Source organism: Chelmon rostratus, chromosome 3 (assembly GCF_017976325.1).
Source record: "Chelmon rostratus isolate fCheRos1 chromosome 3, fCheRos1.pri, whole genome shotgun sequence".
Classification (NCBI taxonomy): Eukaryota; Metazoa; Chordata; class Actinopteri; order Chaetodontiformes; family Chaetodontidae; genus Chelmon; species Chelmon rostratus.
The window spans coordinates 14,524,071-14,536,828 of NC_055660.1; the positions used below are offsets into that span (position 1 = coordinate 14,524,071).

Genomic DNA, 12,758 nt, shown 5'->3' on the forward strand with positions numbered 1-12,758 from the left:
GGCTTCATACAACTGTTTCACATATGCAGTTGCATGCTTGCATTATCTTGCTAACCCACTTTTGCTCTTTCTCTTATAAGTCTAACACAAACAATCCCAACCCTAAAACACATGGGAAGAGGTTGGTGAAGCGAGTCAGGTGGCATACCTCAATGTATTCAAACAAACCAGCCTCAGGTTTAACCCTCTTTACTATGTTGGTCTGCAAGGGGATTAACACGATGTGCTTTGGGGGTTGACACAGGGAGAGGACACAGGTTTTTAAATTATTATCATACAGCATGGTGGGAAAATACTATAAAGGCTGTGGCAACAGGCAGAATGTGAACTTCAAAGGCAACTGTAGCCAATTCTCTCTCATTTTCTTCCAGTCCAACTTAATATCTCATGACAGTGAGATTCCTTCAGATGTGAGACTAATTGAATCGGTAAGCACTATTTCTGCCCTATTAACATGTGACATGTTGTAATATGGGATAGTTTTTGTTTTGCTTTGCTTTTTTTTGGTTCATAGAACAAACTATCAGGATGCAACAGATTAATAGATTACCCCTGGAAATACCTTGTCCAACACTTGCATGTACTGTATTTTACCCATGCTTATGTGATCTGATGTAAACTCAAATCTTATAATATTAAAGACTACTCAATAAAATCAAGCAATATCTAAATCTAAATCTAAATATCTTCTATCATTTCCTGGGTTGTGAAAACTCACAATGAATGAACAAACACACACTTTCTTGTCTACCTCTACAAACACACACAAACTCATACAAACACACTCTCTTTACTTGCTCTGGTGTGGAGTGTCGGTGCTGACGGAGTAGTGTCGTACAAGCTTGGGCTTGGAGGCTGCAGTAGGGTCCTGTGGCGTCTGAGTTAGTATGTGCACCAGTGAGTACTCCGCTGAGGAAGGGGTGGGAGGGTGGCTGAAGGTGCTGGCCCGTCGGCGGAAGCCCTGTGGCTGAGCATCACCGGGTAAAGAGGAGGAGGAGGGAGAGATGGGGAGAGAGGAGTCAATGCGCTTCAGGTCTCCTGTTGAGTTGTGGCACCTGAAGATGATGAGGAAAAGTACGTGAGTAAGACGACACTGTGTCCACACAATATCATGACCACCAATACAGCTATTAGTAGTGCAGAGGCAAAAATGTTTAAGGTAAAACTAAGTTCATAATCTGCACTATGTAGCTTTCTAATTCATAGGAATTCCTAGAAAGTTTGGGATAATTTAAAGTATCAACCACGAAGATTTCAGTGCTTATTGGTTTGGCAACATGTGACAAGATTTGTCATAGCCAAGTGTCAGTAAACCAAAAACCCCAAATGGCATCATAGCTGAGCAAGATCCACTTTACTTTGTCAAGCTGAGCCAAGCTGGGCCCCATGGATACTGGCCCAGCCACCAGGCGCTAAACTTCTTGCTCGCCTCCCACACCCAGCTCCAGTTTCCCTATTCTAGAGGCTAGTCTTCCCTAGTGCCCCCCTCACTTGGGACACCATACCAAGAGCTATTGTCTGTGTCTAAGGAGGACTGGTCTCGACTGCTGTTGACAGTAAAGATAATGGAGGAGCTGTCACCTCCTTCTCGGTTGACCCTTTGAACACAGGGTATAAAAAAAAAAAAAACCCTTTCAATCATGAATATTCTTCTTCTTCCTCTTAAATCCAAGTAAAACAAGGAACTGCTGTGACCTTTGAAGCACTGACTGTTCTGACCTAAAATATGAGTCAGTGTGTGGGTATGTGTGTTTACCTGAGTGGGCTGGTGGGTCGCAGCTGGGTGGAGACAGGCAAGGGGTCATCTAGACAAGACTGATCCTGGCTGCTTTTGACCGTACATGTGGAAGAGCCGCTGTCACTTCCGACACTATTGTCCCTCTGAGCTCTGGCCTTGCTGCTCCCCTGCCAAATACATACACACACATGCCCAGGTTATGTACAGCATGTGGCTTTTAAATGTAACCAAAGACACTAGCCCAAGGACCATAATCACATAATTCCCCATTTCTATGTTCAAAAAGGGCAATAATTATGAACATTACTGAATACAAACCAAGAAAGAAAGAGCACTGTTACCTTCCAGATCCCCTCCAGGGACTCAGTGAGAGAGCGCTTGGCTCGGGTCTTGAACTGCTCAAGCCGCTGCCGACTGCTGCTCTGCTGCTGCGCCTCCACCGGGGCCGGAGCTGCCTCCTCACACACCTACATACACATGAAGAGAGAAAGCAAGACAGCGAATGAGAGACAGGTCCTCACAAGTATAGAATGACACATTAAAGGTATGAAATACTTTTTCCCAGTTATCTTTCCTCTGTGAACTATCCTATCAGAGAACTGCTGACACTTTGGAGGAAATGTAGGTCATACGTGGGACAGAGAGAGCTGGTACAGAGGTGTTTATACAAAAGCTACCTGTTTGCTGTCTCCACACAGCGTGTGCTGATGGCTCCTCTGTCTCTCCTCATACAGATTCCTCAAAGAGGCCATCACCAACTCATTCTCTTCCTGATCGCTCTTAGGACGAGCCCTCTGAAACATACACACACACATCAAACTTTTTTTTTTTTACTATATTTTTTGTTCAACCCCGGCCCTGCTATTTGGAGACAGTTTGTAAATGCTGACATAAAAGTAGTGTCCAACTTTGAAGGTTTTGTACTTGAAAATCACTACTGTTTGTTACATAACTGCACTGGATACATTGTGTTGCTCCACTTTCAGGAGAGCTAAATGAAATAAATAACAATTTTTAAGGTCAAGAGGACAAGGGTAAAACTTAACAAATGGCTACACACTGTATTTGTACTAAAAGACTTGTTGCTTTTTTGGGAACAGAACAAATGTTAATGTCAGAAAAATAGGGAGTGCCTTAGCGTTGCAGTTCAGCTACATCACCAGCAGATGTCAACGGAGCCATAGCAAAACATTTGAGGACATTCACCTCTCAAGATCCATCTTTTTCTGTGCAACAATCTGTGGTAACAATGATGGTTAAATAAATTTACGTGATCCATTGCCAACAGTTAAATGAACGTGCTTTATCAAACAAATCACACTTGTGTTTTTGTGGGTAAGTGATTTTTAAAAATTTACGAGTCAAACAGAGCTAAATGGAGCACCAAGGAAGCTGAGCGATGAGGTGGCAGACATTTTTAATTCATGTGTAACGATGAATGAGTGAGTCACTCGGAATCCCACATGAAAAACCTGTGATTTGGCAGTGATTTAGTCATGATGAGCACAGATGAATTGGCAAAGTGAATGGTTTGTTTCTAGTTGCAACCGCCTGAAAGGGAACTCTAGGAATTTACACCTTGCTCTACAGGTTCTTTGCACAGAAAAGGCCACATACCATAGTGTTTTCAAAGACTGAAGCTTGCTCCTGGTTGTCCAGAGTGGCCAAGTGTTTCTGAAGCTCCAGCTTGGTTTTAGATGGGTGTAGACCTGAGAAAGTGTGAATAGATTGAAAACACATGGCAGAAAAGATCAGTCTCACATTAGATACACAGAGTAGGTACGTGTCTATTGGGTATGTAGGGTACTGAGGGTCAATGAAGCTGCCCCCCTATACTGTACACTTGCTAGTCCTAGTTTCTTAGTCACATAATTCAGCAGCATAATATGGCCTTATACCTGTGGGATGCAGGTATCTATAAATAAAAATATATAAATCGATTTGAGACAATTACTAAGACAAAATTGAAGGCTTTGTAAATGTGTGTGGACCTGTAAACATAAAAAAGGCTTGTCCAAATATGCCTTTTGCAAACATCTATGCTCGGCCATTGTTTTCCCAGAGAGTAAACCCGTCAGTCACTCATACATCATGACATTCACCAAACTCTAGACTATTTGTGTGCAAGTGCAGAAAATGTCCCACAAATACTGACTTAAAAATATATGCGTCAGTGTTATATACCAACATTGTTATCTACTACTACCATGATACCATTAGATTAATAAGCAAACATTAGTACTGTAGCAGAGTACAGCTAGACTTAAAAAGACAGTTTAAGACTGTGTGACTGCTCAGTACATTCAGAGCTCCAGCAGGCGGGTGATGCCGACTGAATCATCAAAATTTAACAAGGACATTACTTTTCTCTGTTCTCTGAGGGCACTGCATGGTGTCTTTGTATCTTGCAGCATGAAAACCAGCAAATGTGAACTTGCATGCATAAGTGAGTACCCCAGCACACGTGGGAAAGTGCCAGTGTCTAGTCCAACAGCTACCAAGATTATTTTCTAAATTGCTTGTGCTGACACACAAGTCAGACAGCTTTGGAACAGCTCTGCTGTGTGAACATTTTGACATGACTGCTGGGTGTCCAGCTGACAAATCAAGTGTTCCAGCTGTTCTTCACACAGCGGCTCTGACCAAATCACTCTGTTATCCATCACGTCACCTTGCAGAACACATTTCATACCAAATATCCAATATTTATTAAATCCAGTGCAAGGTTCAGCCTTTTGCCACTATATTAAATTATTTAAAGAGTTGTATCAATCTATCATTACTCCAACCAATTTTAATTTGAAAAAACTTTTTAATTTTTACTCATTTTCTGACATGTACTAAGGAAGGACGAAGGAGCACAGGGACAGTTTTGTACCTTCTATCTTTTCACACAGTCTGTGGAGTTGCTGCATGGGGCAGCTGTCACACTGCTGGCTCTGGGTCTTTGCATTCTGCTGCAGGGCTGCCACAGAGAACGCCTGCTTCAAAGTCAGCATGATCTCATCCACCTACAGGAGCAACATACAGTTTTCATCAATCCTTCCTTCACCATATAGCTTTTCAGGGTCTTTTCATCTATTATATCTTAGGCAATATAAAACTGGTAGAGGTAAATCTAAAGTAGACCAGATATGCAGTTTTTCACACAGGTTGTCCAGGTTACTTGGCAGCAGTAAAATACTTAGAATAACTGATGTTTAGCAGGTGAGTGACTCATTACTTCAAGAATTACAGGAAGTACCAAGAATAAGCCATTCACACTGCAGAAATAGCTGACTATTATACAGTGAAGTACATCCATCTAATGACAGAGGCTTTTTATTTTTATTTTATCAAACTGACAGGTCATTTGGCCCCCCAGGACTCAGTGGAGCACAGATGTCCAGAGTCATAGGTCTAAAGAATTAAAGCAGAATTTAATCTTGATAGATAGAAAACAACAGTGGTGAACAATACCAGTTTCAAGAAGTTTTGTGGCGCTCAAATTTAACCCAAAGCAAACTTGGCAGGTGTTAAATTTAACTGAGTGGGCTGATCAAATTTGAACACTGAGTGGTAAGCGCTGATATCAAAATATATGAATGTGTGAAATTGCATATATGCACAGAATGCTCCACTGCTTCACTTGAACTATACAAGAGACATTTCCAGGCACGTAGATGTGCATTAAAAAAGAATGACTTAATGAATTGGACCCACAGAAATGTGGATTTTACTGCGATGATTTAAACAAATCTGAATGGAGGCAGAAAAAGAACAAAAAAAAGTCAAAAAACTAGTATTATTATGTTTTTAAGACAACATGTTCCATCCTTTTTCTGCCATGTTCTACTAGCTCTTCCTGCATTCTCCATCTCTCACCAGTGATTCGTCGGTACACTGAAAGACATAGCAAACAAAGTGGCAGCTCCCGCCGTCCACTGTCTCCCTGCAGATGAAGCCAAAGTGATCCACATGACGAATACCCTGGGAAGAAATGATCAGGTGGTTTAAGGATTCAGAACAGATTTAAAAATCTCACTCAAGCAAAAAGAGAACTATGTGAAAGAAACGCAGCACTTCATACCTGTGAGCAGAAGGAGATTTCTCTGAAACTCTTTTCTATGGCAACTTTCTTAGTGTCTGGACTGACCAAGAAGATCTGAGACCGGCCCACCTAAAACAAAGAAAGCACAAAGACAAAATAGCTAGACTCTTCAAGAGGCTCTGGGTGTGTGTGTGTGTGTGTGTGTGTGTGACTACTGAGGTCTGTGGTGTGGTTGCAACAGCAATAATAAGCCTCAAGCCTTATCTAATTACATCCCAATATCTCACACTGAATTTGAGCATTTTTGTATTTTTGTCTCACATATTTAACGGCAAGAAAGAAAGCCTGTATCAATTAATTTCTTATAAAGTGAACCACCACTGAAAGGCTGGATCAACGGTAACGTGCTATAAAGGGGAGCTGAAAAAATATGTTTTTAATTCTTTTTTTAATAATCGGATTTGTCAAGTGAGGCAGTTTCATTTCTCCTTTTTGCAAAAAGTACCAATGAATTTTAGGACTGTTCCGCTTTAGGGGACATCCCCAACCGTTAGGACACGAGTCACTATCACTCCAAAACCTCAAAAAGGAATTTACAATCATACAATGATCTCATGGGTGGTAAATGTCAAGCCTTCAAGCTCTGTGAGCACAGCTTTTCCCTCTGTGAAGAAGGTGTCCTTCATTGTATTTCTCTATCAAACATGAATCAAATAATCAGGCTCTTTGTTGAGGAAAGAGGGGAGATTTAGTCTGTGTCTTCAAAACTGAGGTGATGATGTCACCAGGATGAGGTCATTATGTCAACTGTCCACAGCAGCAGCAGGATGTATCATCAGTGTCAGTAATGTGTCTTTTGAGAGGGCCAGGAACAGGCCCTGGTGGTTCCTGTGCCAGTGGTCACTGTTTCCTGTCTGGAGGACAAACAGGAAAATTGTTGGCAGGAGGTGACTGAGGTCAAATAAAGGCGAACAAGGGCAGCGTGACTGAGCTCATTTAGTGCAGCAGTCAGCATTTGGTGAGTCATTAGGGGATTTATATTTTTGTTTCTCTTTTTGTCTCTCCCTCTCTGACCTTTATGAGCGACTGTGTATGAGGACTTGTTATTTAGGGAATCCAGATTTGCACTTTACTGCGCTACAAAGCTTTCTTATTCCCAACAAACACGTCTATGAAAACGTTTGTGAGTGAGCTGGAAGAACTCACACAAAAGTGTGTTCGCCTGCAGAGTGCTTTTTCATCATACTTGTAAGTGAAAATTAATGTGCACTAATGCTAAATGGTAATGCTTTTGACCTCTGGCTCACTCTCTATTTGAAATGATTGTTTTTTCCTGCATATTGGGCAAAGACCTGCTCTATGCATCTTAACATAAAAGGTAAAATATCTAAAAATACTAGCTGTGTAATTTTACTGCTGAACCAAGCCTATCCTGAACTGCCAGGCACATATAAAACAGAGCATTACACTGCTACACCACCCAAAAACGTTTCTTTCTCTAGCTCATATTCTTTCAGCACAGACTTTTTTAGAAATGTTTTTGGGTGACGGAACAACTGTGCCAGGTCAAGATGCCTGACAATGGTCCATGACTGAGACCCAGACTATTAGATTTTGTGTGTGTGTGTGTGTGTCCCACTGGGGAGGGGGACCACTATGGCAGATGCAGACACAGTAACAGTAGTAGTGTACCAATGTTTTATATTTGGATAAATTTTAACTCTTGCACAACAATTTCCCTCAGGATAAATACAGTTGTATCTTTTTCATCTATTTCAAGATTTAGTTTCTTCTTTTTCTGAAACAATTATCAGGATGGATAATAACTATCAAATAAAGTGTATAAAAAATTGAAGCAGCATAATTAGAGCATGCTCACTATTGTTTGTGCCTGTGTGTCCATTCATGAAAATTACCGTAAACAGCATGGTCCTGTTCTCCTGCAGGCTGGTGGGCTGTACTCCAGCTGAGTGGGCCTGTGCGTCAGTAGTGTTGGTGTGAGAGATCTCTGGTGAGAGTCCATTCTCATCCAGGGCCTGCAGGCAGGGAAAGCTGGGGTCTCTTTTAAACAGGACCGGACGCTTCCCGGTGGTTGGGCTCTCTGCAGCACCATTGCCAACCGCACCACCCCCTAGTCCATTGGATGGCAAGGTTAATGCCCTCCTCAGCCCACCCACAAATCCCCCACTATTTCCTCCTTTATCTCTCATCCCTGAGCCATGTAACTGGCTAAACTTCTCGATGCATTCATCGATCAGGGCAGGGGGGGCTTTCTTGTGTGCGACACTCACACGGCCACAAAACAGCACCTCAAACTTCTTGGCAAAGGCTGTTGGAGACACGGCAATAGTGGGTGCCACGGTGGTTGTTGTTGTGGAGAGAGAAGAAAAGCCTGTTTCAGATGGATCACTGCCTCCACTGGAACTTTTGCTGGCGAGAATGGTGATGTCATCGTTGCGTGCCGAGCTCTTGCCAACCTGCCTCAACGTACTGATGATCTCAGGAACCTGGAGAGATAGCAGGAAGGAGATAAGAACTTGTAACCACTGGAACAAAACATGAACTTCAAGTGGCCAAAGTACAGTAATACTCATAAGTACGATAATATCCATGTGAGCAGAAGAAAAGACAAATACTCAAAGTACACCACTGACTTCAGGCTTGAAAGCCTGTGTAGCATCCAATCTGCTTTGACTCTCTCACTCACTCTCTTCAGGTACTTGATTTAATAAACATTACCTTCAGTTCTAAAGGTGGCATTTGATTGGGTGCTCATACTGCCTCTGTACCGATGGCACGTATCCAGAAACAGGTGGCTTCAGTATTAACACTGAAATAAATATGAACCACAAATGTTCCATTAATCAATGTAAATGCCACACCTTACTATGAGCTAACCCGTAATATGGTGTAATGTGTGTTATGGTTCCCTGGAATAGAGCAGCCCCTGTGATATCTTCCTGTGTTGAAAACAAGCCAAATTGAGACCTTTCTTCTCAAAGCAGGCTTTGTACTCACTTTCCCTTTATTTGATTCCCTTCTTTCCTTTCCTTCTGACCCCTCCTTTCCCTTTTTCCTCTTCATTCCCCTATAAACTTTGGTGACCCACTTTGCCATTTTCTCTGTAATGTCTACTTTTATTTCTTAAAAAAGTATTTAAAGCTGAATGTTTACCAGTATCCTCATCTTGACATTTCTGTACTGTGTGTATTTTGGCTTTTTGTGTGTAAGCTAAATGCTCTCAGCACACCACAGTTTGTGTATGTGTGAGTGACGACCTTTACAAAAACTCCTATCTATTCCTCTGAAGATCCATAAACCCTGACCATTTCTATTATGTACACCTACTCATGACTAACACAATAATACTCACACTCAGACATGCATAGAGTGGTAGACACTCTCTCTCACACACAAACGCATAAACACTGAGACTCAAAATGCAACTGACAAATAGAAGGAAAGCAGAAATATGACTAATTCCAATGCTCCAAAACACATATTATACACCAATAAGCTGACATTTCAAGCGCTCTCACAGAGGGATCATAAACACATGTTTGCTGAAACTGAGACTGCCAATATTAAAGTAAATGATTTGAAGTTTCAACTGAACTTTAAAGGCACAACATTGCTGTTGGCATGTTCACCAAAAAGAGGCACCCTTAGGAAGCCAGAGTATGCTGAAGCTGTTTACTCCAGAGGCAGTTTGCCACTGCTGAACTGGCAACATACTTTACTCCTTTACTTCATCTTAAAGCAGCACAACTGATTCCTTTGGCTGTAAACACAACACTGTCATACTCATAGCCTTAATAAGCTGTTGTTCAGAACATATCAGTAAAGTGTTGCATAGACATGGAGCTACATAAGCATTAAGTAAGTTACATAAGTTTTGTTTCTGGTGACCTGGCAACTACAAGTCCCATATTGCACTCTCCCTCTAGCATTGTTTGGCCTACATCATCTCTTGACAGTGATATTTGGCCCTTTAGCAGCTAAATACTTCCCTTTGTTCACCAGCTTGTCGCTAACTTTATCTGTCTGCTGTTTGGTGCTGGACAGGAAGAGTACAGTGCAGTGCAGTCCACAGCTGCTTGCTGTGGCCATAAACAACGCTATGAGTGGGGAAATTGAACAAAAACAGTACAATTGTGGGTCACAAAGCCAAAACAATGAGCTGAAAGATGTGAAAACTTTGCAGAGAGGAACTGCAGGGTAACTCGATAGTTCTCTGTGTGTTCGTCAGTAACAGGGACACTTTTCACATTACAGGTGGTCATTTGACCTTTAATCAATATTAATTATTTTTCTTCTGCTTTTAAAGAGACTTGAATTTTAATGCAACCAAATCTTGAGAGAAGGGACACTTTTCACATAGCAATGGCCACATTTTAAAAATAAAACTCTTATTTATAACATAGCCTATTGTCAAATACCCTAAGTGTCAAATATAATCAGATGCAGTGAAGATGCTGTGGAGCACACACCAGTGAGTGACTGATCAGGGCTACATGTCAGGCTCACTTTGCATAATGGGGGGGGGGGGGCACTTAGTCTCCTTCATCTTGGGATGCATGCAAGGAATAAGCAGTAGGAGACAAGCAGCACCGTCGGTTCAGCGCAGTCAAGTTTTATGCTACGTTTACTCAGCATCTGAACATCTTTTAATATCAACTCCCCACTGATATCAACAACTGCAGCTGCATTACAGCGAAGAGAACCACAGGGCCACAGCTCTGCCTCCCTCAGAACAGAGTATCTGGCTGAAATCCCAGAAAGTAGCATTAACATGGCGAGTTGAAAACGTTCACTTTCATGTGAGCAGCTATACACACTCACTGCCATTCATAAACTTCATTCCGGAAACAATAAATTAAAGAGATCATGTGTTACACTCTTGTATTGCTGGGCTGTGACTGTAGTTTATATAATCTACTGTATGTAAACACGAATTTTTAAACTTCACAGATGCAACCCTGTCTGGTAAAAGAAAGAGCAGCATCGGAAACAGAGCAGAACGGCAGAGAATGTTATGTTGCTCTTGTCTGGCTTCCTGGATATTTCCGTTAAGATGGGGCCATTTATTATTCCCACACTGCACAGACACACAAAATAATTTTTCTGTAAGGCAAAGAACAATCCCTGGCTACTACATATATTCTGTCAATTTGTAGATGATCAAGCAAAATCAAATTTTCTGTTTATTCAAATATTTTGTAAGACGTTTATTTCTTTGGTTTGTGATGCAGATGTGTTGCTATTCTTTTTATCTGGGTTGGTCTGCAGATAAGCGGACACTCAGGGTTGAATGAGGACAGCCTAGAACAAATGTGCCATAACTCAGGGTTCTTACTCACACAAAAATCCTTTCCTGTAACCACTTTTTCCATGACTAACACAGAGGACTGCCATGGCCATTAAAACGGCCTGACACATTGCTTGTGCCAGTTTTAAAGACAGAGAAATGATGTACAAACAGAAGTAAAACATAAAAAAAAAGGCTAGGTGAGGTGAGAGAAACAGGCCCTTGCTCAACAGCCCCAACCATGACGTATCTGTTCATCTGCATTAAAAATTCATCCCTGTAGGCAGAAATGTGGTTGCTTTGTTTCTGAGGCTATGGTCAGTTAAAATTTGTGTCAGCTACAATGCACCCAAATATTGTTAAAACAGCAAAAACTGCATGCAAACTTGTCAATTCACTCCAGAAGCATAAACCAATTTTCTGTTATCCACCCAAATCCTCTGTATGTTCCAAAAGCAAACATTCTCTAACAAAAATATGACTAAATACAAGGTTTCCATTTGTCATTTGCTCACAAGCCTGTGGTCATCCAAAGTAGTTGCTAAACTTGGTTTGATAACTGACACTCACTATTCAAATGGAATGCAATGATGGTTTAATCTGCATTTAAGTTGGTCTGAAAAGGCTCAATACTGCAATGGTTGTATAAATAAGAATAAATAATGACAAGAGTAGCTGAAAAAAGAGATATCCAACATATATCGTTTGTCAAAATAAAAGCAATAGCAACACAGCAAAAAAACAGGTGGCATCACATGGCAACAACAGTTCCTTTTAGTTTGTAAATACTCATTTACACATGTCAGTGTTGTCTGTCGCCACACTGATTAGCTAAACTGTTTCATTGGGTGATCTTCTGCACAGCAGGGACGCTCTGTGCTGTTGCAGACTTTTGATGATAAGTGGCAATAGTTAAGAATGTAACTAAAGGCCAATATACAGAGAAAACTCCCCACTCCTTGTAAAATAACTGATTAAACCCAGTGACTACCTACAGCAACTTCCTCTTTGTAAATATACAACAGTAACACACATAAAAAAAACCTGGGCAAGTCTAAGCAGGAAGTTTGCTTTTTGTTGTCTTGTGATTGTGTGCACCACGGGCATACTGAGTTAGTTATGCTAAAGAATGAAATATTTTGGAAATAGTGGTAAGCCAGTTTTACTTAATCAGAGAAAATCAGGGCCTTGGATCATCTGGAATAAAAGATGCCATGCTACATGAACATACAAGCCACACTATTTGTGGCAACTGCCAACATGTACATGCCTCTCTTATTGTCGTCCCAGTTTGCTACACCACACAGTGAAGTACCAGACCAAGGAACAAAAAGGAGGAAGTAGACGAGCAAAGCAGAAGCAGTGGTTGAGTCACGTCGGTGATGTCATTAATGGGAGATGCCTGAACAGCTACTAAATCTGCAGTCTCACAGACACGCTTCCCCCCAGGGTCCTGCTGTGTCTTGCATCGGCATGAGGTGTGCTCACTCCTGTTCGTTTATCATAACAATACCTGCTTCACTCCGGCACACTGGGTGCTCTGTTCTGTCTTAACTGTAAGCTGCTCTGGATAAGTGCGTCAGCTCAGTGCCCTCAGTGTAATGAATGGATTTGATCTTTGAAAACTGTAGCACAGTGGTGGGAAGTGATTAGAGTACGATTTTGAGGTATTTGTACCACAC

At 41.5% G+C, this 12,758-nt stretch overlaps 1 protein-coding gene across 3 annotated transcripts in view; it reads right to left on the reverse strand.

The window, feature by feature from the left end:
- tbc1d1 (TBC1 (tre-2/USP6, BUB2, cdc16) domain family, member 1) overlaps positions 1-12,758 on the reverse strand; it is a 47,767-nt gene that overhangs the window by 21,793 nt on the left and 13,216 nt on the right. For all 3 annotated transcript variants that reach the window (XM_041964348.1, XM_041964339.1, XM_041964355.1), the window contains 9 exons: positions 7,685-8,275; positions 5,808-5,897; positions 5,603-5,707; positions 4,617-4,749; positions 3,356-3,447; positions 2,416-2,532; positions 2,080-2,205; positions 1,757-1,905; positions 795-1,055 (listed from right to left, as the gene is read on the reverse strand). In XM_041964348.1, coding sequence (XP_041820282.1) covers positions 795-1,055; positions 1,757-1,905; positions 2,080-2,205; positions 2,416-2,532; positions 3,356-3,447; positions 4,617-4,749; positions 5,603-5,707; positions 5,808-5,897; positions 7,685-8,275 — 1,664 coding nt within the window. The remainder of the gene's footprint in view (positions 1-794; positions 1,056-1,756; positions 1,906-2,079; positions 2,206-2,415; positions 2,533-3,355; positions 3,448-4,616; positions 4,750-5,602; positions 5,708-5,807; positions 5,898-7,684; positions 8,276-12,758) is intronic.